Source organism: Palaemon carinicauda, chromosome 26 (genome assembly GCF_036898095.1).
Source record: "Palaemon carinicauda isolate YSFRI2023 chromosome 26, ASM3689809v2, whole genome shotgun sequence".
Classification (NCBI taxonomy): domain Eukaryota; kingdom Metazoa; phylum Arthropoda; class Malacostraca; order Decapoda; family Palaemonidae; genus Palaemon; species Palaemon carinicauda.
In genome coordinates this window covers 89,997,482-90,024,662 of record NC_090750.1, presented here as the reverse complement: position 1 = coordinate 90,024,662, position 27,181 = coordinate 89,997,482, and the positions used below count along the sequence as shown (strand labels likewise).

Here is a 27,181-nt window from a genome sequence, read left to right as displayed (position 1 = left end):
GGCAAAATCAATTTTCACAGCTGACAATGAAAGGAAAGAAAACTCCGTATATACAAAATTTACTATAATTTATTTAACCAAGCAATATATAAATTTGACAATAATGCTTTTCATTAGAAAATACAAAATTCCTCTTCCTATTTCTTTACAATGGAACCAAAATGCACAAGGAAGCAGACAAAAATGCAAATAATATCTTATTAAATAAATGACAAAAATAATTGGTCACTTTACCATTTACATTTTTGTTCATTACAGTCACAACATTGTTTATTCACCACGGCTTTCATCACAACTACTACAATTAATCCAAAATTAACAAAATAAAGTTGACTACTCATATTACAGTAATTTCGATTCTTTCTCGCTCACATGTACAACCCAAAGACTACATTCAACTTCACTACTACTAAATCATATACAGATATCAGTAACAACGATCTCCACAAGAGCTCTCTAAAAAAAAATATTTCAATTCTTTGAGAGAATTCATAACTAAAAATATAAGAAAATACTGTAATACAATAATGGAAGGATATAAAGTTTACTTTCAGATGTTTTATGTTACTTTAAACTTAGCCTTCAGTTATCAAAATCTCCATCAACGAAGAGAAAGAATTTTAACTAATGAAAATTTAAATTGTTTTACAAAGTGCGTGGTTCAACATTTTGAACTGCAGCCGAGTCATTCAAGCAAACCCATTCACCTTCCAGAGTCTCCTTCCATAAGCTTACCTGGATAAAAAAAAGAGAGAAGGAACAGATTAAGCAAAAAATCTAACACAAACACACGTCCATGACGTGTTTTCTTTTACTGAAAGTGTAACAAACCCGAGTCCTTTACCTAAGACTCTGCTTGTATTTGTGTAAAAACAACTACATATTCATTTGTGTATACACATTTTCAGAACTCAATATATTATGAATTACATTGGGTAAAGTAAGAGAAATTGGAAAATGGGGTAAAGGGTGTACGGAAATATGTTACTCTCTTGATTTCAAGTCTAGTTCAGCTCATGGTTTTAGAGCGAACATTCTTACGGAGAACATTACATTATTAATTGTTTTAATCACTTCTTTTTATCAATATTGGTATATAAAGAGTAATGATTCCCTTACACCAAATCACTGTACTAAGTACAAAACCATTTTCCTATACTGTATATCTTTGCTTCAAATACCTTCCAGATTTTTCATTCTAAAAAATTACAGTAAGTTAAATAAAATAAGAGTACTGTATTATAAATAATCTACAGTATATATCACATTTACAATAAAATATTAAAATGGATTTGTTTTGATCAAAAAGTTTCTTATTTGCATACAAAAAATAATGTGCGGCTAACACCAAACATCCACAGGAAACTTTAACAATATGTACTGTATTTCATTACAGTATAGTAAGAAAATAAAAAGCCTACACCAAGAATAATGTGGCTTCCAGCCATATAATAGTGCAAATTGGCTGCTAGCCATCTGATGATGCAACCGTTTGTTAGCTCATGCATACACTGCTAAAGTAGAATTGAAAATTTGTGCACCTAGCATTAGAGGCATAATCCAACTTGCCAAATTATTTATATGAAACAGAACGATTGCCCGTTGGTACTTGGTCCAGATCAGAGGAATATTGTTCGTAAAACTATACTAAGTATGCAGTTAGTTGTAATAGTCAGGCCTCCTCTATCATGAGGCTCAATACTACACTGTATTCTAGAAGTTTTATTTCAGTTGTGCCCCCTGTGGCCACGGTGGCATAAAAACAATTAGAATAGCGCCAACGTATCCCTGCGTGTCGTAAGAGGCAACTAAAAGGGACGGGACGAGGGGGCTGGGAACCCCCTCTCCTGTATTATAATCCTGTGAGACATCAAAGAAGTGGAGCTGGGGAGAGAGTGACTGCTCCCCGCACTCTAGTTTTGGGGTGTTTGAATGTGCGTGGATGTAGTACAATAGAGTAAAAGATGTGAAATTGGAAGTATGTTTAGAAATAGAAGGATGGATATATTGGCTTTGTGTGAGAAAAATAAAAGGGAAAGTTGAAGTGATGTTTGGTGAAATGTCTGGTAGAGTGTCTGGGATTGAAAGGGGAAGAGCAAGAGGTGTGGCTTTATTGCTGAGTGAATGGATGACAGGTAAAGTAGTGGAATGGAAGGAGATATCATCTAGGTTAATGTGGGTAAGGGTTAGGTTGGGTAAGGAATGTTGGGCTTTTGTCAGTGTGTATGGGCCAGGTTGTGAGAAAAGTGAAGAAGAGAGGAATGAGTTCTGGAATGAATTAACTAGGTGTGTAGAAGGACTGGGTAGAATGAATTATGTAGTTGTCATGGGTGACTTAAATGCTAGAGTGGGTGCTGGAGAGGTAGAAGGTGTCATTGGGAAGTATGGCGTACCAGGTGAAAATGAGAGTGGTGAGAGACTGGTAGATATGTGTGTTGAGCAAGAGTGATTAAGTTCTAGCTTTTTCAAAAAGAAAGATAAAAACAAGTATACATGGGTAAGAGTGGCAAATGAAAGAGTGGTAGAAAGGGCGTTAATGGATTATGTGTTGATAACTAAAAGAATGTTTGGAAGATTGAAAGGCGTGCACGTGTTTAGGGGTATGGCTAACGGTATGTCTGATCATTTTTTGTGGAAAGAAAATTAGTTGTAGCAAAAGAGTGGGGGAATAGAGTAGGTGGATGTAAAAGGGAGCTAGTGAGGGTTGAAGAGCTAATAAAACCGGGGGTAAAAAGTAAATATCAAGAAAGGTTGAAAATGGCATATAACAAAGTGAAAGTAAGAGAAACTGGTAATTTGGAGGAGTGGAAGTTAGTAAAAGAAAATTTTGTTGGGATTGCAAGTGATGTGTGTGGCAAGAAGTTTGTTTAAATACTTTCTGACTGCTCTTAAGACACAGAGTGAAAGAGTACCTGGATCATCAGCCACCTCTTTGAGAGATAATCTTGTGAGCCAAATCTATGTGACACAAGGTAGCATACCATGTCAAGGCAGTCATCAATATATAAATGATATTAAAAATGTAAAATAGGATTAAAATGACTAGAGATTCTAAAGTAGAAAAACCATATATATAATGAAATCATAATCAATTAATACCAATAATTATTTTCAACAGAACCTCCACTAAACTCACCTTGTTGTCTCCACCTGACACGGCTAGAATGTTTCCGGTGACAGACCAGCTGACATGCCAGATGACATCATCAAATGTATTCAGCTCTCTGTGGTGCCATACCCCCGTTGCACTATCGTTTACCCATATTATAACTCTTCTATCCTGAAAGAGAGATGAAATCTCTTCAAAACATTGGAACCCTGACTCATATGTCAAAAATAAATTCAAAATTTAATTTTCCTGATTATTTTTGGCACTTAAAATACAGTACAAGTACTGTACTTGAAAAAAAATAGAAATACTGCAAATACACCAACCTGGGAACATGATGCAATAACAGAACGAGGAAGACCAATGGATGGCGCCCAAGCAACATCACGCACCCAATCGGAATGACCCTCCAACTTGAATTCTTCAACCCATTCCCCAGATGCTTCTAGTCGCCAGACCTTGACATACGTGTCGCATCCACCAGTTACGAGACGCTGGACGGGACCCCCAGGTCTGTTGGTGGACCCATCAGCTGATCCTGAGGCTATTGCAGGGGCCCAGCTGACAGCATTGCAGCCAATCTAATGGGATACATTAAATGAATTCTTTTTGAATCAGAAGATAGCATTAGAGATCAACCAGGTAGAAAGAGAAATCGGAGTTTTCAGGCCTCTGCCAATGATGATTGTCAACATTTTACACAAGTTTACAGTCAAAGATTTTCCTCTTTCATATGTTGACCGTGAATTAATCTACTGTATAATTAAACACCAGTAGAACATTGTATGAGAATAAAGAGAAAATCAGATATTTAAGAAGATACAGCAACTTACCGAATGAGCATTAGTGATCTTTTTGGATTCCCATGTGTCAGAAACGTATGACAACACTGAAACAGAGCCATCAGAAGATGCACAAGCCAAAATCATTCCGAACTCGTGTGGCGCCCAACATACACTATTCACTGGAATTAAAGATTATTTTATTTGTTAAAAATGCTAATATATTGCTGGCATGTTCAACACAAAAGACAGTGAATTCCTTCAAGAGGTCATTGACCACGGTACTCGCCTGAGCCCCCAAGCAGCTGCTCTTCTAATACAGTAACTACACTCCTAAATAAAACTTTGAAATCAAATTGTGGCCTAATACTGGCCTCCTTTGGCTCTACTTTAAACAAGCTGAATCTAGAATACAAGGAGATAATTCTGTACTAATCTGAGAAACTGTGTCCCTGTTATTCTTGACAGTCATTTATTTTATACAGGCCTCAAAACAAACCATTTCAAACAAATTTGCAATGCTACATTTTCTCTCTTAAGGTGTATGAGAGGTAGATGAAGAATAAGTTACACAACGGCAAGTCTAATGGCCCATACTTCTCTCAAGTCCTTTGTTTTCATTTTTAAGGTACTCCATAGCTTTTTGGACAATGGTTCTTGTGATGCATACATGACACATCGGAACTTCATTGGATGTTTTTCCAAGACATACAGTGAACCCTCGCTACTTCGCGGTTCGACAATCGCGGATTCACCACTTCGCGGGGTTTTCCCATAACCCATATATATATACATATCGCGGATTTTCCGGAAAATTCGAAAATACCGCGAAATCTGAAGATAACCAAATACGATATTTTGTTACCTGTAATTCCATTAATACTGTAATTAGTAATATCTGCTCTTACTGATTGTTCATTGCATTACATATGATATATAATTCAGCACAGAAAGAAATAAAACACGAAAAGAGAATGTGATCATACGATAATTCAGTACGTAGTAAAATTAAATCGAACGTGAAACGCAAATCAGATGCAGTCATACCATATTAGAATGGTGTGTACTGTAATGGATGTGCTTCTTTTCCATGAATCTTTTGTATGTATACGTACGTAGTACAGTACTGCATCCAATAATATTCTTTGTTGCAAAAATCACATTTCGAATACTGTAAGCGTACGAGAGAGAGAGAGAGAGAGAGAGAGAGAGAGAGAGAGAGAGAGAGAGAGAGAGAGAGAGAGAGAGAGAGAGAGGCGTAAAATAGCGTACGTAAATTTTTATTATTATTGTTATTATTATTATTATTGTTGTTGTTGTTAATAAAATTATTATTGTTATTATTATTAATCATTATTATTATTATTATTACTGTACAGTATTATTATCATTATTTATTATTATTACGGTACTGTATTGTACTTAATCTACGTACGTTCAGTATGCGCGGGGGCATCTTCTATGAGTAACCAACGCGCCATAGTACTAAGACGGGTTGTGATTGGTTCAAGCGCTGATAGATGACGAATCAAAACTCAAGTTTTGTTATCTAGCCTGTGATTGGTGTTTTGCCCGCATCTTCTACCCGCAGCATCAAAGTTCTCGCGGGGCTGCATCGTTCACTTTCTCTTTCCGCGTATTGCTGAGTAGACGTTCTTAAGTTTGTGAAGTTTAATCTGTGCTGTGTGCGACTGTTTTAAGTTGAACTTTTTGTTGAACTTTCTGTTACAATGCCTCCCAAGCGTTCTGCTTCTAGTAAGGCTGGTAGTGAGCCTAAACGCCACCGAAGAATGATGACGATAGCTGAGAAGGTTACGCTTCTCGACATGTTAAAAGATGGTAGAAGTTACGCGGCCGCCGGCCGCCATTTTGGCATCAACGAATCCACCGTTCGCTACATCAAGAAGGACGAGGCGAACATTAGAAAGACTGCTGCAATCACCTTTAGCAGATCAGCGAAGCGAGTCGTTACAACGCGTAATAAAACGATCGTACGCATGGAAGGTGCTTTAGCTGTGTGGATTGCCGACTGCCGGAAGAAGAACATAGCGTTGGATACGAACACCATCCAAACAAAGGCTTTGAGCTTATATGAGAATTTTGCTGCAAAGGAACCTAAAGAGGACGACGGCAACCATGCTGAAGATGATGATGATGCAGATGATCCTCAACCAGGGACATCCACTGATTCCCAGCCTCAGAAACGTTTTTCCGCAAGCAAAGGATGGTTCGCGAAGTTTCAGAAACGCTTCGCCCTGAAAAGCGTTTCCCTGCATGGGGAGTCTGCTTCCGCTGACACTGCCGCTGCTGAAACTTACGTGAACCAGACTTTCAAGAACATTATCGCTGAAGGTGGATACAAGCCGGAACAAGTCTTTAATATGGATGAAACCGGCTTGTTTTGGAAGAGAATGCCGTCGCGAACTTTCCTGTTCAAAGAGGAAGCCAAAGCCTCTGGCTTTAAGGCATTCAAGGATCGCGTTACCCTCGTGATGTGTGGCAATGCTGCTGGATTTTTGTTAAAGCCGGGGCTTATTTATAAGTCGAAAAATCCTCGCGCTTTGAAAAATAAAAATAAGAATCTCCTTCCCGTGTACTGGATGCATAATCAAAAAGCATGGATTACGAAGATGCTGACCTCCAACTGGTTCCACCAGTGTTTCATCCCGCAAGTCCATGAATATCTCTTAGAGAAGGGCTTGCCATTCAAGATCCTTCTCCTTATGGATAACGCTGGTGGACACGCAACTGACCTGTCGCGTGAGGGCGTTCAGGTTGAGTTCCTGCCACCCAACACCACGTCATTAATTCAACCAATGGACCAGGGGGTTATCAGGGCGTTCAAGGCCCTCTACACGAAGAATACCTTGGCAGACCTCGTTGCGTGTGTGGATGCTGCCCAAGATGACGAGGATGAAGACTTCAACTTGAAGGCGTACTGGCGGCAGTACACCATAGCCACGTGCCTGCAGAATATTCAAAAGGCACTTCAAGAGATGAAACCTGCAACCGTAAATGCGAGCTGGAAGAAGCTGTGGCCCGATATTGTTTACGACGACAAGGGATTTACTCCGTCGGAAATCCAACACTCTGCAATACGGAAATCTGTGCAGTTGGCTGCCATAATTGGGGGTGACGGGTTTGGCGACATGACGACTGAAGACGTCGACGAGTTGTTGGACTGCCATTCCCAGCCCCTAACTGACGCAGACCTCGAAGACCTGACGAAATCGGCAAGTGAGGAAGAGAGTGAGGGTACCCAGGAAGAGACCCAAGAAAATGTCGAAGAAACGGGCTTAACATTAGAACGGCTTGCCAAGTTCTGCAACCATATGAAGGAGGCGAAAGAAATGTTGCAAGAGTGGGACGAGGATATGGTTCGCTCGATGCAATTCTGCAACAAGGTTGATGACATCACGACTCCCTACAGGATGCTCTTGGATCGAAAAAAGAAGCAGCGGCAACAACTTCCGGTCACAATGTTTTTTCAGCCTCGCAAAAAAGAGCCAGTTCCTCCTGCTAGTACGCCTTCGGAAGAAATTGAAGAAGTTGAAGAGGTGTCCCAGGAAAAGACACCTCCGTCTGAAGAGACGTAAAATACTATCATTGACTGCACAGTAGAACACATCATCAGCTTCATCATCATCATTTCTACTGTGCAGCAAATTCATCGCCATCGTCATTCAAGTTTTTCTTGAACTTCTTTCGTGGTGAGTACAGTAACAATCTTTATTTTTTACTTTAACCTGTTTTATAGTTTAGTAATGTACGTACTGTATGCATTAAGTTAAAGGGAAGGTTTTAAAAGTCTACATGTTGTAACCTATCATATTTTTTTTGTTTAAAATTTACATTTACGTACGTAAAACAATCTCTCTCTCTCTCTCTCTCTCTCTCTCTCTCTCTCTCTCTCTCTCTCTCTCTCTCAAATTGTTTTCCTGCTTTGCTACGTACAAGTACTGTATAATTTATATTTGTAAGGTAACATATTTTGTAAATGCTTTTACTGTAAATACTGTATGTACTGTATCATTATTTATCACTATCATCATGCGCGTTAAATGCCTTGTTTGTTCTGAGCGTGGTTGTTTACTGAGCGTACACGCCGTCGTTTCAGGCGGCGTCATAAAGAAAAAGATTTCATTTGGAAGTCCTAAGAAAAATACGTAAACTAAAACATTGGTAATAAAAAAATCAACATACAGTACTGTATAATCAATATAATCGATGCAAAAACTAACCTATACGTACATATATGTGTACACTAAATGAGTTTGTTTCTTCATTATGATCAGAGATGAACGTAAACAAAACATTGGTTGCCATTTTTTATCGTGCTTTTTAGGTGTTTAGGAAACACATGATATAAAATCGCCTTTAATATTTGTGCCTGTTTTAGTTTAGGGTGCTGTAGTACATGCATTAAGTGTTCTGTACATTAAAGGGTGGTTTGTTAACAGTACTACGTACAAGGGAAGGTTTTAAAAGTCCGAATATACATGTTAAATAAATAGGTAAATATGCTGTCACTACTTCGCGGATTTTCACCTATCGCGCCCGCGTCTGGAACCTATCTACCGCGATAAACGAGGGTTCACTGTAATACGGTAAGTAACTATTTCCCAATAAAATTATTAGTTGTTTTCTGCACTCTCACAACTTCCACAACTCAAACGTATTAATCTTAACAGTGTTTGCTTTGTTTTTTTTTAGAAGTGCTGAAGGCAAGCATATTAATCTCATAGCTTTTGGAGATGAAATCAAAACTTTATCCACACAGAAGTATGCTGTAGAAAGGTACCCTCTTCCCCATACAGATACCTCACTTTTCTGAGGTTAATCAGATTGGGATGAAAGGAACAAATGTCTCACTCTAGCCCTGCACACTAAACTTAACCAAGAATTATGAGTGAAATGCCAATGGGGAGAAAGGGTTCCCTGACTCACTCGGACAGTGCTAGGTGAGGTGGTTATAAGTTTCTATATTTCACAGTTATTATTTTTTGTGCTTCACCTGCAAGTCAAGGAACTTAGGCTACTCTGCTTTGCAAAGATTTAACTCAGGTTGAGTATGAAGGGAGGGGATGAAGTCCATAATAATAATATAGCTTTGGTATGACCTGCAAACTTACAACACTAAGTTAAAGTAGGGAAGGTTAAAAGAGTCCTATAATTGGCCAAGTCACATTGTTGTTTAATTTTGAGTTTTGAGATTAATGATGATTACAGACATGAATCCAGTATATTACTGACTGCTTATCTAGTGATTTATATATTCTACATCATTCTTGGGAGCTTTTCAATTTACTCTTTCAGTTTTATCACCACCCTATAGACCAGTTCCGACTGGGGTCATCCCAGACTTTAAAGATACAAAGGCCAGGGATACACAAAACAGAGTGGTTCACACCAACAAAACTGGTTATAAATACTTAAAATACAATTCGAATTTTCGGGAAAATATATATAGTTAACTCTGGGGGACCTATTTAGAACCAATCCTGGCACCAGAACATGGTTTGAACAAACAAGATTCTATGAAAGATCCACCATTTCTGAATCCGTTATTTTGAAGGAGACCTATTAATGATCTAACATTCTCAGAATACCTTAATCCATTCTTCCACCATCAAAGGTTCTTAGTTTGCGACTAAATTACTTTATAATGCTTTATTGAAGTAATCAAAAATTTCTTCTAAAATAAGTTAGAATTACTTCAATATAAAATTTCTCCCACCTGTCAGCTGAATACAATTTGAATACTATCATTCCTAAGTTGTTACTCCCCTCATCAGGAAAAAGCAAACAAATAATGAGCTACAGAGTAATCATAATTACACAAACAATAAGCTAAACTAAAAGTCCCTTTACGACTAAAAATTACAAGAATGACTGAACTTTGATAACCCATTTAAATTAAACATAAATCTCATCTCACCTGAAGAGTCATGATTAGCATATTCGTAGATTTTTTTCCATTTGTGACCATCTTCTTGCCATATGATAACCTTCCGGTCATAGCTGCACGATGCCAAGATGTTCCCGAAGACTGGGTGTGCCCATGCAACTTGCCATACCTAAAATGAAGTAAAAAATACCTCTCAATCTACATTCCGTGTACTGTACCAATCAATTTCAATTTAATTATCCATAACAAACATACAAGCAACAAAAACTTTACAGGATAAATTCCTGACACCATTAACACAATAAATATGACAAATCTGGAAGTACTGTACATGTCATTTGTATTTTTCCTTAAATATAAAAACCCCGAGTCCTTTGCATAGGAGAATGATAACAGAGTACCTGGAATATGACAAATTCGGAGATAATTTGTATTTTTCCTAACCATACAAACCTTAGCTATTTACATTGGGTTTACTTTCGGCGTAGCTGAAATGACGAGCCAATAGTTTTTAACGAGGGTTGACTAACCCCGCGCTAGTTAGCGGGGGTAGGGGAAGGGGTAGCTTGCTACCCCTCCCCCCCCCCACACACCGGTGATTTGCTTCACTTCACTTAGAGGTAGGACTTGACTTGGGGGACAGGGCTGGCAGGCAAATATGTGTAAATAGCTAAGGTTTGTATGGTTAGGAAAAAATACAAATTATCTCCGAATTTGTCATTTGTTCCGTAACCGAAATACAAACCACGCTATTTACATTGGGTGACTTACCCCTTAGGAAGGGCGGAAAGTCCCCAGCCTTACTGACTTTGGCTTTACCCGGGGGCTCCACCTCCCAGTGAGTAGCACTTGAGAAAAGGAGCCCCTGCACCTCACAAGTTCCTTGCTTCGCGAGGAACGTGTGGCCTACATAAGTTGTGTGTGTAGGAAGAGTGTGACTCGTCCTATGAAGTTGACCTTGAGACCTTTAGATAGAAATCCAGGATAGGACGTTCCCAATACCACCTCGTCAGGGTATGGGGGACGCGACAGTATTAAACTTAATACTAGGAGCACAAGGAAGCATGGATTACCTGCAGAGGTTGAGGTCAGCTATGCGGAGACCAGGATGCTGCTTCCCCAAGAGAGGGGAGGATGAAGAAAGAAGTAAGGGTCAGACGACATACTCTTTCATTCACGCAGACTAAAACCGGATAACAACGCCCTCAACCTACTGCTACTTGTCCATAAAGGAGCCTGAGGTTAGACCAGCTGTTGTGCAGCCACCACAGGGCCGATAGAAAACGTATCGAGGCTCCTGTGGGTCACGTCCTGCAGGTAATGGGCTGTGAAGGTCGTCCGACGCTTCCAGACCCCAGCTTGAAGCACCTGCGTCACAGAGAAGTTTCTCTTGAAGGCCAGGACGTAGCAATGCCCCTGACATCGTGTGCCCTAGGGCGACGTGACGGAGGAGGGTCTGGATTCAAGGCGTGATGGATAACCCTTCGAATCCAAGCCGAGATGGTATTCTTGGTGACCCTCCTCTTCGTCCTGCCTGTGCTAACAAACAATGCTCGCACTTGAGGACAAACTGCAGCTGTTCTCTTCAAGTAATACCTCAGACTCCTCACTGGACATAGTAGCAGTTGGTCTGGGTCGCTTGTTACAGAACGGAGACTCGCGATCCTGAAAGAGTCGAATCGTGGATCCGGCACTCCAGGATTCTGAGTCTTGGCAACAAACTCAGGGACGAACCTGAACGTTACCTCCCCCCATCCCCTTGAATGGGCGATGTCGTACGAGAGACCATGGAGTTCACTAACTCACTTGGCCGAGGCCAAAGCGAGCAGGAAAGCCGTCTTCCAAGACATGTGGCGATCAGAGGCCTGGCGTAATGGTTCGAAGGGAGGTCTCTAAGAGCCCTGAGAACCCGAACCACGTTCCAAGGAGGAGGTCTCACTTCCGACTGAGGGCAGGTGAGCTCATAGCTATGTATGAGTAGAGAGTGTTCCAGCGAGGAAGAAATGTCCACTCCTTTAAGCCTAAAAGCCAAGCTTAAGGTTGAGCGATAGCCTTTCACCGCTGAGACCGAAAGGCGCATTTCCTCCCGCAGATACACGAGGAACTCCGCTATTGCTGGAATAGTGGTATCGAGTGGAGAGATACCCCTCCCACGACACCAACCACAGAAGACTCTCCACTTTGCCTGGTAGACTCCCTCAGAGGACTTTCGCAGGTGCCGAGACATTCTCTCCGCAACCTGTTGCGAAAAGCCCTTCTCCGTGAGGAGACGCTGGACAGTCTCCAGGCGTGAAGCCGAAGCGAGGCTATGGCCTTGTGAAAGATGTTGCAGTGTGGTTGTCTGAGTAGCTCGTGTCGTGGAGGGAGTTCTCTCGGGAGCTCCGTCAGGAGCTGCAGAAGGTCCGGGAACCATTCCGCGTGATGCCATAGCGGAGCTACCAGAGTCATCGAACAGTTGACCGATAGTCTGGTCCTGTTGAGCACCCTTCTCATCAGACAGAACGGTGGGAAGGCGTACACGTCGATGTTGTCCCACCGTTGTTGGAAAGCATCTTGCCAGAGTGCCTTGGGGTCCGGGACTGGGGAGCAGTACAGGGGCAGCTTGAAGTTCAAGGCTGTCGCGAACAGATCCACGGTCGGGGAACCCCACAAAGTCAGGACTTTGTTGGCTATCTGAGGATCCAAAGACCACTCGGTACTCACTATCTGCGAAGCCCTGCTCAGACTGTCGGCGAGCACATTCCTCTTGCCAGGAATAAAGCGAGCTGATAGTGTTATTGAGTGGACTTCGGTCCACCTCAGAATCTCTACTGCAAGATGGGATAGCTGCTGCGAAAAAGTACCTCCCTGCTTGTTGATATAAGCCACTACCATGGTGTAGTCGCTCATCACCACCACGGAGCGACCCGCCAGGGTCCGTTGGAACTGTTGAAGAGCCAGAAAAACGGCCTTCATCTCTATGTGTAGGTACTTTTCTGATTCTGACCAAAGGCCTGAGGTCCTCTGGTTCAGAATGTGCGCCCCCCACCCTTCTTTTGACGCGTCCGAAAACAGTGTCAACTCCGGGGGGAGGACGAGAGGATCTACTCCCTTTCGCAGGTTCTCGGCGACCAGCCACCACCGCAGGTCCGCTTGTTCCGAAGGTCCTATCGGGACCTGCACGTCCGGGGAATCGGATCCTTGATTCCACCGGGACTTGAGCCGCCACTGCAGGGATCTCATCCTGAGACGGCCATTTGGAACCAGACGAGGCAGGGAGGACAGGTGACCTAAGAGACGCAACCACGATTGGGCGGGAAGCTCTTCTCGCCTGAGGAAAGGTTCCGCCACCCTCCTCAGCCTTGCTATCCTGTCGTCTGATGGAAAGGCTTTGTGGAGATTGGTGTCTAACAACATGCCTAGATAAACCAGTCGTTGGGACGGCTGCAGAGAGGATTTCTCGAGATTTACCACGATCCCAGATCCTGGCAAAGTCCCAGAAGCCTATCTCGGTGTTGAAGAAGGGTCGACTCCGAATCTGCTAGGATCAGCCAGTCGTCCAGATAACGAAGGAGACGGATGCCGTTCCTGTGCGCCCAAGATGAAATCAGGGTGAACACTCTGGTGAACACCTGAGGTGCTGTGGAGAGACCGAAGCACAGCACCTTGAACTGGTAGGTCTTGCTGTCTAGGCTGAATCTCAAGTACTTCCTGGAAGACGGATGGATTGGGATCTGGAAGTACGCGTCCTTTAGATCCAGTGTGCACATGAAGTCTCGCGTCCTTTAGATCCAGTGTGCACATGAAGTCTTGTGGTCTCACAGCAAGTCTGACCGTGTCTGCTGTCTCCATGCTGAACGGAGTTTGCTTGACAAACTTGTTCAGAGCTGAGAGGTCGATGACAGGTCTCCAGCCTCCAGACGCCTTCTTTACAAGAAAGAGTCGACTGAAGAAGCCTGGGGAGCCATCGACGACCTCCTGGAGAGCATCCTTCTTGAGCATGGTCTCGACTTCTGCCCATAGGGCTAGCCCCTTTACCGATCCCATGGCATAGGAGCTCAACGACACTGGATTCGCTGTCAGGGGAGGTAGAGATCTCGTGAATGGGACGCGATAGCCTTGGCCGATCACAGAGACCGTCCAAGCATCGGCCCCTTGTTGCTGCCACCTGTGCACGCAACTTTGAAGGCATCCCCCCACAGGTGGACACACGGGGGGAGTGCCACTCCTAGCGTTTGCGGCCGCAGCCGCTCCCTCTAGGAGTTTTACCTCCCCTGGAGGAATTACCACCCCTCTTGACCTTGGCTGGAAAGGACTGGGGCTTAGACACCACTTTCTTAGCTGCCGGCGCCTGCTTTGGTGTCTTGCGAGGCTGCTGCTGCGGTTGCTGCGGAGCTGGAGGCTTATAGGGCCGAGATGTAAGGGCCCTTTGGAGGAGGGAGTCCTGGCTCGACTGCCTCCACCTCTCAGCTGTGCGTTCCATGTCCTGAGGCTCGAACAGATTCCCCCCAAGGAGGGAAGCGTGCCTGAGCCTGCAGACGTCCACGGCGGGGACCTTCGGATGAATCTTCTCGGTCACCGCGTCACGTCGCTTCAACACCGAGTTGGCCCAAAGGTTAGTAACCTGAAGTGCCAGGAACTCGATGGAGCGAGTGCCCGAGAGGAGGAAGGTCTCCAGGGCCTTCCTATTGGTCTCCTTAGACAGATCCTTGGAGCGCAATAGGATGCCCAGAGAACCTAGCCAGATATCCAGCCACGAAATGGCCTGCATGGCACACTTCGCGACCTTCTCATGGCTCAGGATCTCCGAAGCCGAGAACGTCACCTGCCGGGCGGAGAGCTTCTCAAGGGGAACTCCCCTAGCGAGCTCTTCTACCGAATGATGGAGGGGAAGAGCGAGGCTAGACTCCCCCATGATCTTGAAGTACCTCCTCTGCTGGAGACGAGGTGGTGGGAGGAGTTTGTTCCCGGCAGAGGAACGACTGGAGGAGTAGAGACCCGCGAGTTGAGCATTGGCCCTGGCTCTGGCACTCTTTAGCCCCTGGAACCAGGGCAAAGCCGCGCTGGCGTTGGGGGGCTTCTGAGTACCGAACACCTGATCCAGGACCGTGTCCTTGCCTTCCCGGAGGGCGATCACGGGATCCATGAACCCGTTGAGTTGCCTCATCAGGCTCAGGACTTGCCAGAAGGCGTGCTCCGACTCTTGCTGATCTCCTCCCTGCGGACTGACAGCTAGGTCTCCCGTCCCCGGAATCTCTTCCTGGGGAGATGCGTGGACGTTCTCCCGGGGTGCAGCTGGAACCTGACGAATTCGCGAAGACGACTTCGGAACTGTCTTGGAGTCTTTAGGTTCCCTCCTGGGCAGGATACACGACCCCAACAAAAGAGGCCTGGAAGGTGCCTTCCACGCGAGACGATTCCCCTCCATGAGTAGACGACTCCCCCCTTGGTGCCGAGGGGGAGACCGCTACCTCACTGGATTCTCCTGAGGACGGAAAAGCCTCGTCTTCAGGAGAAGGAGAAAGCGCCTGCGAAGGGGATGGAGCCTTCCTAACGGACCTCTTAGGAACCAGCTTCTCCCTCGGAGAAGTCACCACGAAGTCCACTCCTCTCCTTCTCTTCAGCGGGGGCGAGGCCGTCGTTGGTTTGTGTCCTTGATCGACGAGTGACGGCTTCATAGCCTTCACTAATGCCCGCATCAGAGGACCAAACCAGGACTGCCGAGTCACAGACACAGAGTCCGAAATTCCCGCTGGAGGGAAGGGGATCGAACGATCCTTCGGAGTGGACACCTATGGACCTGCCTGTGAAGAAAAAGGGGAAGAAAGTTGTTCTGGTCTCTCTGATGGGTCTTCCCTATCCTGACACAGAGGCCTGTGCCTAACTTAGGCGGGGGCGATCCTGATTGGGGTCTGGCGACACGCGTCCCTGCTGCTGTCGCGAGCTGCGGAACCCGACGCGAACGGGGGTCGCGCTGACGCTCGTGCGTAGGCGACACTAAGGAGTCGCGCGCGAGAGGCTGTTGAAGCGCGGGTGCGCAAATGCGCGGAGACAATCGAGCGCGGGAGCGATCGCGCGGAGACAATCGAGCGCAGGAGCGATCGCGCGGAGACAATCGAGCGCGGGAGCGATCGCGCGGAGACAATCGAGCGCGGGAGCGATCGCGCGGAGACAATCGAGCGGGCGTGTAGACGAGTGAACGCGTGGGCGAGTAAGCACGTGAGCGCGAGGGCGAGCTGGCGAGTGAGCGCGTCGGCGAGGGAACGAGTTGGCACGCGAGCGAACGGGATCGCTCCAACAACTGCTGTTGATGGTGCCCAGGGGACCTGTAATGCGTGGGAGATCGATGGCGAGCAGGCGATCGATGGTGCGTTGGTGAACGCTGGCGCGTAGGCGAGCGATGGCGCGTTGGCGCATGGTGGCGCGTTGGCGAGAGATGGCGCGTAGAACGCGCAGGCGAGCAACCGCGAGCGGTTGAGCTGGAAGAAGGAGACCCATGTCTCTCCAGATCCTCTGGGCGCCGACGCATAGGAGAGCGCTTGCGCGCAGGCGAAAGATCACGCAGGCGGTCAGGGGATCGCCGATGTTCAAGAGATCGCTACACACTGGGGATCGTTGACGCGCAGGAGATCGCTGATGAGCAGGCAAACGTTGACGCGTCTGTGGTTCTTGCCGAGCAGAAGGGCGACGCGTGGAATCCTGTGTGGAAGCTACCGGCGCGTTGCGCAAAGGCGACCGTTCACGAACGGCCTCAGGAACAGGAGGAGCGTGGGCGCGAGGGCGTACAGTAGCATTAGAACTACGCGCAGGCGACCGCGAGCGTTGCTGTAACAGGCTGGCGAACAGGATCGCGAGGGCGAGGAGAAGAGTCCTTGTCCAAGACCTGAACCGAAGTTCCAGGTCGCGCGGGAGAACGTGGGCGCGTGAGCAGGAGATCTAGAACGCTCAGGAGACCGATGGCGCGCAGGGCGCACAACAGGAACAGCAGGATGTTCGGAGTACTCAGGAGAGCGCTGGCGATCAGGAGAACGCTGACGAGCAGGAGCGCGCCTGTGCGTTAACACTGCTGAAGGGCGCCCAGGAGACCGCTGGCGCGCAGGGCGAACAACAGGAACAGCAGGATGTTCGGAGCACTCAGGAGAGCGCTGGCGAGCAGTAGGCCGACGCTCATCAGGAGAGCGCTGGCGATCAGGGGAACGCTGACGAGCAGGAGAGCGCCTGTGCGCTAACACTGCAGAAGGGCGTGCAGGGGAACCCTGACGTGCAAGGGAAGCCCCCACACCGTGGGAGGCAACCCTTTGCCCCGAAGGGACCGTTGCCCGTCGGATGACGAGGTCAGACTGCTGTCCATCTGCACCAGGAGCGGAAGGTCTGGAAGGCGTTGGAGATCGATCCCCGGAGAGGTCTAAGGAGGCAGGAGCTGCAGACTGCTTACGGCGAGGAGAGTCTCCCTCGGAGGAAGGAGGAGAAGATTCAAAAAGGCGCCTCTTAGCACCCTTATAGGGAGACGGGAGGCCCTTACGACGCAGCGGACGGTGAGCCTTACGGCAAAGGCGGCCACGAGGAGGGTCATCAGGATCATCCGTCCTCCGAAGGGGAGTCTCAGTCAATGCGCTCCCCCGAGAGGGAGGCTTGGCAGCAGAAGAGCCCGTGGGACTCCCCTCCCCTTTCGAAGGATGTACAGAAGGGGGAGGAGAGCCTTCAGCAACGTCATCCTCATCAGGAACCGCAGAGGTTTGCCCCGACCCGTCAGAAGCCTCTGTCACCACGACGTCGACGATAGACAGAGGATCTATCTCTGCTATCACCGGCGACTGCTTAACAGCGGCCCCCAACTGGACAAGATCAATCAGGGCTTCCTTGGAGGGCAGGCCCTTCAGCCCCAAGGAAGCCCAAAGCTGAAAGAGATCATCATGAGACAACGAATCATTATCAATAACCTCCCCCGGGGGAGGAGGGGGAGCCGCCCCGCTATGGGAGGCGACGCCCTCTCCCCCAACCCAAGGTCGGGAAACAGAACTAGGGCCTCCGCCCCCACTCGGCGATCTCTCCTTAGGAGCCAGACGAAGGGGAGCTTCGGAGGAGGTTTGGGCGGCGAAAGAAGAGTCCCGAGAGCCTTCCTCCTTCAATGCAACCCCAGAAGGAGAACGGTCTCTCTTGGACTTCTTACGCCAGCAGCCAAACTTCTCCCACTGGGAGGCAGTCCACTCCCTGCACTCACTACAATTATTTTCTCTATCACACCGTCGGCCTCGACACTGCGGGCAAAGAGTGTGAGGATCCGTATCCACCGCAGACATGAAAGTACCGCAAGGGCGACCGGCAATACCAGGGCACTTGCGCATGATGGATATCCATGGGTGAGGACAACTTCAAACGCACACAAACTGAGGAAAAGCAAAATAGATTTAGGCTGTCAAACGAGGACGATGGACAGACACGTCTGTTCATCGCCGGAGCCAAAAGTGAAGTGAAGCAAATCACCGGTGTGTGGGGGGGGAGGGGTAGCAAGCTACCCCTTCCCCTACCCCCGCTAACTAGCGCGGGGGTAGTTAACCCTCGTTAAAAACTATTGGCTCGTCATTTCAGCTACGCCGAAAGTAAACCCAATGTAAATAGCGTGGTTTGTATTTCGGTTACGGAACAAAAGGCAATTAAAAATCATTAACGAGGAGCTTGAACTCTAACAACCTTAGCGCTTCGAATTCCAGTTTTTCCAGAGCAAGACGGAGAAGGTGGCAAAAGGGTTTGGTCAATTATCTCCCTTAACATGGAAGAAAGTGTTCCCCCAACCTCTTCTTTTCCTCTTCACAGGGCTGACAAAAGATGTTGCAGAGTTGCAGGAGTAGTTGCAAAGCACAAGAGTAACCAAACAGTTTCTTCTTCCATATATGCAATCAGGAAGACAGCGCACTAAGAATCACACGTTGATTGACTCCAGTCTCTGAACAGTGATGCTGGGTATGAAGGAGTATGAGATTTGCCTTTGTTTCCCAAATAGGGCAAAATAAAGGGGAAACTATACCGCCTGTTGACTTGTCCCGCCAATACCCATGTAATGAAGGTGACTATCCTAAGGGTGAGGCTCTGTATATCGTCAACTTCAAGTCCACACAGGGGCTTCTTAAGGGAACTGAAGACCTTGAAGATACAGTCTAGTCCAAGCTACATATAAGTAAGAATCACTCCACTGATGATAATACTATCTGCCTCATGGCTAATCGATAGCCCTACATTGTGGGCTCCGAGACGGAGGCTCTATTCCAAATATGGCCTCTGGCCCAGCGAAAACCTTTCGTGGCTGGCTCTGAACTATGTCTTCCCCTCCACGGAAGATAACAGTTCATACCAAAGGGAATGGTTACTGTACTCCGAGAAAACATCTCTCTTCTATGTTGCAGAGGACAAAAGAATCCTTGGTACGGTATACCGAAGTGGTAAACCTGAGGAAATCAGGCTTCTCATACGACAAATCTGCGCCTCGTTTCCCTTCGTGATGAGAAGTCCAAGATTCTCTCCACAATGGGACGCTGAAAGAATACCACCGTTTTGTAAAATATCTGGTCGCATTGTAGGCTCAATCGGTCAGAAGAGGAGTAGATCTCTCAGAGTCCTCAACAGAACAGTAGGTGTGGATCATTTTAACCTCATGCCATTCCGGCCTATGAACGTCCTGTAAACTGTAAACAGTAAACAGTTATTAGCACACAGGAAAGAAAAAGAATTATACAGTAAAGTCAAAATATTCCATCCAGTGGAAAAATGTCTGTGCTCACTGATGGCTGAATTCAAAGTGAGTGCTCAGTGAGCAAGCAGGGGGGTGGGGCTTTCGCACTCCCAACCAGTAACTACCCACCACCTGTTTACACCTCGTTATAAAAGTTTAACTGCAACTTTGGTTTGTATTTGTGTAGGAACAAAATAAAAACATTGTTTTTGCTTTTCTATACCATTATAAATTTTTCTAAGTTCATATCTTTAAATCTCACTTAGTAACAAAGGCCTTAGAATAACCTTCCTTCATACTACATAGTTTCAAATTTCAACAATTTGTTTCGTCAATTTCAAATTATCAGTCTAAAATGACAAAAAATTCTGTTAATGCTTACCGGTCCTTCATGTTCTCTGAGATCCGCAATCAATGTATGCGCTGTACCCTTAACTTCAAAGATTTTGACAGAGCGGTCAGAAGAACAGGTAGCTAGTCGGGTTCCATAATAATCCATTTGGGCATCATGAATCATGTCATCATGGCCAGTTACTACATTGCTTATAACAGACACCTGGTAACAAAGAAATACATAAACAGTACGTTAGATACAGTAAATGCAGATAAACAACAGATCCTTAAAAATTATTTCTAGCTTACCGGTAATTCTATTTCACATCACAGTACTGTACATATGCCATGCATAGTAAACATTAAAAGCTATTTGCCTCGTAAAAGGTATATTTTAATTATTTTTACTAATATTCAACTGAGCATATATTCATATATAACATCAAAAACACAATAACTTTAGATACTGCAAGGCTAAAGGGGCCCATACACGTTCAAAAAAATGCGTCAAAATTTTGCATCAAAATTTTGACGAGTTTTTTGAACGTGTATTTTAAGATTTACACCAGAAAACTAATCCATAAATAATAATCATTGTAAGTCCTATCAGCATAGAATAGCCAGACCTCAGGCTTTAAGCCATAGCATCTTGGTGTTTATGTCTCTACGCCAAAGTTCCATCTATATACGTTAGTTAAACCATTTCTCTGGGTAAATGTCTTTAGTTATGTTTTAAGCAGACGAAATGATTGACAGTTTGTTGCATACTGAAATATGCATAAGGATATAACAGATTGGGGCACACTTTACAGTGACTAAAGTATGCCAAAAAATCCAGTACCTGTATTATTCACTATAGCACAAGGATAGACATAACTGAACGCAAACGTATTACTTACAAAATCACTGAAAACTTCATTACATACAAAATCACTGAAAACTTCATTACATACAAAATCACTGAAAACTTCATTACATAACATGCTCCCTAACGAGTAGTTGCTGTTATTATCATTATCATTATTATTACTAACTAAACTACAGCCTTAGTTGTAAAAGCAGGATGCTATAAGCTCAAGGGCTCCAACAGAGAAAATAACCCAGTGAGGCAAGGAAATACAGAAAAAGAATAGAGGGCCAGAGTGTACCCTCTAGCACGAGAACTCTAACCCAAGGCAGTGGAAGACCCTGGTGTAGAGGCACTAGCTAAGAGAACAATGGTTTGATTTTCGAGTGTCGTCCTCCTGGACGGGCTGCTTACAAAGTTATAAGATGCAAACATTAGTTCCTGTTCATTTGTTTATATGTACTTTCAATTGACTTTCGAGAGTTTTGTGCGATGACAATTGAATCTTTTTTATAATTACAACTTTCACCATTAAACTATAACAATTTCCATTGGACAAAATTTTCAGGTCCTTAAATTTGTAGGATCTAAATTTTTTAATGCTATTTGTCCCAGTTGATCCAAGGATAAAATAATTGCTTAGCTAGGTATGATGTAGCTCTAAGGATACACTAGGTTGGATACATACAGGTTTTGCTATAATCCAGTGATTAGCCATTATTTTTAATTATGATATATTGTAAAAAAAAACAGGGCTTTTTTTTTAATTCACACCTCTTCAAAGATGTTAAACGATGGATTTTACGATCATTAATTTGGTGAATATTTTTTTCAGAAATTGCAAAACCTTACAAATAATCTTCAACAAACAAATTTGAAAGACAATACTAGTACCATATGGTACAGTACTGTAATTCAGTGCTGACAGCCATCCTAATCTCCACCAGTGGCAAATAATTGTTAAGGACTGTGGAATTAAGCACCCATTATTTCAGCTCTATATTATTGACAACATTCAATATAATGAGTTATTTCTTTAATTCTTTCTTTACACCTTGTTTATTGCATAGCCCTGCCCTAACTGCAGACACAACAGGAATTTTAAAATACCAGATTATAACTTACTAAGCTACAACCCTAGTTGGAAAAGCAGGATGCTATAAGCCTAGGGGCTCCAACTGGTTAAATAGCCCAATGAGTTAAGGAAACGAGGAAGAACAGAATTTTTAGGAAGAGTAACAACATTAACATAAATATCTCCTATAAAAACTTTAACAAAACCTGCTAAATTGTTCAACAAAAAAAAGCTCGACTAGTTTTAAGAATAAACTGCCAACAGCAGAGAGTTGCCTAATCTCCACACTGAAGCACATCTCTTGATATGAATAAAAAATATTCCAATGTACATCCGATATGCATGAATATTGTAAACTAATTTTATTCCATCGGTTACCAGATTTAAGAATGAACTGCCTTCAGATGAGAGTAATCTCCACAATGAAGTGTATCCCATGATTTAACTAAAAGTATTCCAATGTACATCTGATATGCATGAATATTGCAAACTAATTTTATTCCATCAGTTACCAGATAGTGGAATGATCTTCCTAATCTGCCGGTTGAATCGCTATTAGTTCAAACGTAAAGCGAATGATTTTATGTTAAACCAATTGACATAAGTCTCTCTTCATTGTTTATAGATAACAGATTTATTTCAACATTGTTATCGATATTACAATACTTTATATATTTACTTATTAATTCTCATATTGACTTAATTTCTTTATTTCCTTTCCCTACTAGACTATTTTCCATGTTGGGTCCCTTGGGCTTATAGCATACTGTATTTCCAACTAAGATTGTAGCTTAACTGGGGGTAATAATAATAATAATAATAATAATAATTTACAGCCAATCACCCTAAACCACTACTAAGCTACAATTGAATTGACATAAGCCATTTGAAAATTTACAATTGTATCTTAGCTTGTAATAATAATAATAATAATAATAATTTTTGGAAATGAAAAAGATATAAAAAGAATCGAATGCTTCCAAAGAATTGAAATAGGTCAATCGATCATTGACCTGAAGAAATCTGTCAGAAATCTTGGAGTAATCATGGATGATAGACTGACAATGAATGAACATATAAATATGGTAAGAAATTGTAACTATCATATTAGAAACATAGCATTTATTAGTAAATACTTAGATGAAAAATCTATGGCCATACTCATTAATCACCACATATTTTCAAGAATTGATTACTGCAACTCACTGTTCTATGGCTTACCAAATTATCAGCTGAAGAAAATTCAGAGTACAGAACAGAGCCGCTAGATTAATAAAAAAGACTACACAATAGGGAAAGAGTTACCCCTGCACTAATTAAATTACACTGGCTGCTGGTAAAAGCAAGAATTGAATACAAGCTACTCTTACTAACGTTTAAGATACTGAACCAAAATATCTAAAAGAATGCCTGAACAAACTAGAACTAGAAACAAATGTTAACATAAGACACATGAGTGACAAACATAGGCTATCTGAACCAAGAACAAATAGTAAATTTGGTGAAAGGGCTTTTAGCTACTGTGCTCCTAGACATTATAATAAACTGCCAACTGAAATGATGGACCTAAAGGGAGCAACTGAATTTAAGAAGAAACTAACGACATTACTTTTCACAAGATTATATGATTTGGAAGATGCTACAATCAAAGAATTGTATAAGTTATAATGAAAATGTTTCGTTAGGTTATTAATATGGACCCGCCCGAGAAATAGTTCACTCGACTTCAGTGGAGGGTTGGATTTAAACCCAAAACAAGTAAACAAGTAAGTAAGTAAGTAATTCTGTTACCGCTGAGGTCCGCCTAGCTACAAACGGCTTGACATCCAGGCCAAAATTTGAAAATTTCCCAATTCGTGTTAGCGGTTATATAACGTATTATACCTTATACTACAATATGAGGAACTTAAATTTGTGATATTATATATGTTTATATGGGTATATTTGTAACTGGGAAATATAAAATAAGCATAATGACTTGACACCGTTACCATACTAGGAGCCCATTAATACGTTCTTCGACCATAAAGCTTCATGTAGATTAAATTAAACCTGCGTACAATATTCTTACATTTAATGGGTATTAAATTCACTATTTAAGGCAGAATAAAATTATATTACCATGGTTTGTGAGAGTTGTAGTGCGAAGCACCTCACCACGTCTGTAGAATTGCAACCCCGTTAGAACAACAAAAACAACAGTGAGTCGGTGATCGTCTGTAGGAGACGTGGCAGTAATGACGTGAAAATAGGTAATGTCCCCAGAGTTAAGGCTAATTATATAATCAATTAACTATTGAAACTTTGTATGTTATTAATATAATAATTAATTTCAATCATTATTACGATAATCAATTTTACTAGCTGAGCTGCAACCCTAGTTGGAAAAGCAGGATACTATAAGCCCAAGGGTTCCAACTAGGAAATAGAGCCCACTGAGGAGAGGAAATACATTAACTATATGAGATGAGAAGTAATTATTATATTTTAAGATCAGTAATAACTTTAAAATAGATCTGTCATATATAAACTATAAAGAGAAATTCATGTCAGCCTCAAACTTACATAGATGTGTAATCAAACATTGAACACATGAGTAAACGCGTGTGTGTTTGTTTGTTTGTTTGTAGGTGTGTGAGTGTGAGTGAATGTGTGTGAATTTAGAACTGTCATTCAGATATAGATTCCTGAAATACTTTTTTTCAAAGAACATCATAAAAAAAATCCACTCAGTTTTACATGGTCTTGACAAACACTGCCATGAAAATATAATTTCATGACATCATATCCCGGAATAGATTGGTGAAGTTTATATTGTATGTTCAATTTCATGCAATAGAATTTTAGCTCATTCAAAATACAGTAACTGCAAAAGTGGTTATCATGTATGAATATATTTCATGTCATAAGAATTTAAATCTCATACGATTTCTTTCATCACGTAGTATGCATCACTTTCCTCTTCTCGATTTCTCATAATAAGATTTGGATTAATTCAACAGTTTCTCTCTGAGACAGTTGCCTTTAACGAAGTGGAAGCAAGAGAAAAACGAACATGACTGTATACGCAGATAAGGACAAAATTGATTGCTTGCAAAGGGACTATATACACAGATAAGGACAAAAGGGGTTGTTTGGAAAATGGAGATAAAAGACAACAATAAAGAAAACTATAATAAAAAGCCAGAATCCGCAAAATGTCCGCAACCCTTTAATTATGCTTCCTTAAAGCATCATTTGAAAAAAAAAATAAAATTTGAGAGAAAAGTTTATTTACCACCAAGAAAACTCTAACCAAAGATAGTGTGATACAAAGGTTAGGACACAAAATTATTAGAGAAAATTGTTTGATTACAGAATATCTTAGAAGAGAAGGTTACCACAGTTAAAAAGTCTTGTCTACCCCTGACGTGTACAGTTAAAGTCTTCTACATATATTAGAGTGTAAAGGTTTGTCATATGTGTGAGGGATTTGTCAGAGTATTCGGTTTGTCAGTGGGGTGAAAAAAAATAAAATGAAAGATCCTAGCTTTCTGGTCAGTCCTTATATATATATTAAAATTCTCAAGTTATATTATTTTGACCATCATATTTTAATGCCACATTTGACATTTATACATCCTATCATATTTCCCTATTTGACATTATTATGTTCCATTATATTTCCGTATTTAACGTCTGTACGTCATATATATTTCCATTTGTCGCTTTTACGTACTGTTATATTTCTGTATTTGACGTTTTACATCATATCACATTTCCCTATTTGGCGTTTTTACATCCCATTATATTTTCCTATTTGACGTTTTTACATATTATATATCCCTATTTGATGTTTTTACATGACAATATTTCCATATTTGACGTTTTCACATCCCATTATATTTCCCTATTTGAGGTTTTCACATCCTATTATATTCCCTATTTGAGGTTTTTGCATCCTCTTATATTTCCCTGCTTTTACATAATATATTTTCCTATTTGACGTTTGTATATCCTATTATATTTCCCTATTTGATGTTTTTACATCCTACAATATTCCCTATTTGACGTTTTTACATCCTATTATGTTTCCCTATTAGAAGTTTCCACATATTATATTTCCCTATTTGACGTTTTTATACCCTAATATATTTTCCTGTTTGACGTTTTTACATCCTACTATATTGCCCCATTTAACGTTTCTACATCCTATCATATTGCCCTATTTGACGTTTTTACATCCTAATATATTTTCCTGTTTGACGGTTTTACACCCTAATATATTTTCCTGTTTGACGTTTTTACATTCTACTATATTGCCCCATTTGACGTTTCTACATCCTATCATATTGCCCCATTTGACGTTTTTACACCCTAATATATTTTCCTGTTTGACGGTTTTACACCCTAATATATTTTCCTGTTTGACGTTTTTACATCCTACTATATTGCCCCATTTGACGTTTCTACATCCTATCATATTGCCCTATTTGACGTTTTTACACCCTAATATATTTTCCTGTTTGACGGTTTTACACCCTAATATATTTTCCTGTTTGACGTTTTTACATCCTACTATATTGCCCCATTTGACGTTTCTACATCCTATCATATTGCCCTATTTGACGTTTTTACACCCTAATATATTTTCCTGTTTGACGGTTTTACACCCTAATATATTTTCCTGTTTGACGTTTTTACATCGTATTATATTGCTCCATTTGAATTTTCTACATCCTATCATATTGCCCTATTTGACGTTTTTACACCCTAATATATTTTCCTGTTTGACGGTTTTACACCCTAATATATTTTCCTGTTTGACGGTTTTACACCCTAATATATTTTCCTGTTTGACGTTTTTACATCCTATTATATTGCTCCATTTGAATTTTCTACATCCTATCATATTGCCCTATTTGACGTTTTAAGCCAAAATGTGATTCATCGTATCCTGGTTCAATAACCCACCAATATATCAGAACCAGACGTCCAAAACATCTAGGAGAATTACTACACATGAGAATAGCTACAGATGGTTTCAAATTATTGTACTCAATATGTATTGATCTGTATGTTCTAGAGCTTTCAAATATGCGACCCAAACATTAAACAATAAGCTCCCACTAGACATGCGAGAGATAGAAGATATCAAGGCTTTCAAGAGGAAACTAAAGACTTCTTTTCTAAGTATTTTGATAACGTAGATTTTACAATTAACACAGAATGCGCTGTGCGATACTCTAAATACCTCGGAATTTATATGAAAAATTTATAGGTCCTGTAGGACACAGAGTCCCCTGTGTAACAAGAAGAGGAAAACAGCCCTTAAACTATGTCGTAAGTATTTATTATACGACTTTTAATCTATAAGGATCCGAAACGTTGCTTTCAAATTTCGGTTATGTCAGGGACATCAACAAGCACACGTTTCCTTCG

General features: G+C 42.6%; 1 protein-coding gene across 1 annotated transcript; it reads right to left on the bottom strand.

The window, feature by feature from the left end:
* Positions 1-51: 51 nt before the first annotated feature.
* LOC137619681 (protein SEC13 homolog) lies at positions 52-24,027 on the bottom strand. Its single transcript, XM_068349933.1, has 7 exons — positions 23,882-24,027; positions 19,888-20,061; positions 9,830-9,968; positions 3,943-4,073; positions 3,436-3,690; positions 3,137-3,280; positions 52-735 (listed from the first exon to the last, which is right to left on the bottom strand). Exons 1-7 carry the CDS (start codon positions 23,882-23,884, stop codon positions 646-648), a joined length of 936 nt encoding a protein of 311 aa, XP_068206034.1. The 5' UTR covers positions 23,885-24,027; the 3' UTR covers positions 52-645.
* Between the last annotated feature and the right edge of the window lie 3,154 nt (positions 24,028-27,181).

Bases quoted from the DNA above. Each gene is read 5' to 3' on its own strand.
- LOC137619681 (XM_068349933.1), bottom strand. The intron at 3,281-3,435 runs GTTGGTGTATTT...TCTCTCTTTCAG, and splicing joins TTATTGCATCATGTTCCCAG to GATAGAAGAGTTATAATATG. The intron at 736-3,136 runs GTGAGTTTAGTG...TTTTTTATCCAG, and splicing joins TGTCAGGTGGAGACAACAAG to GTAAGCTTATGGAAGGAGAC.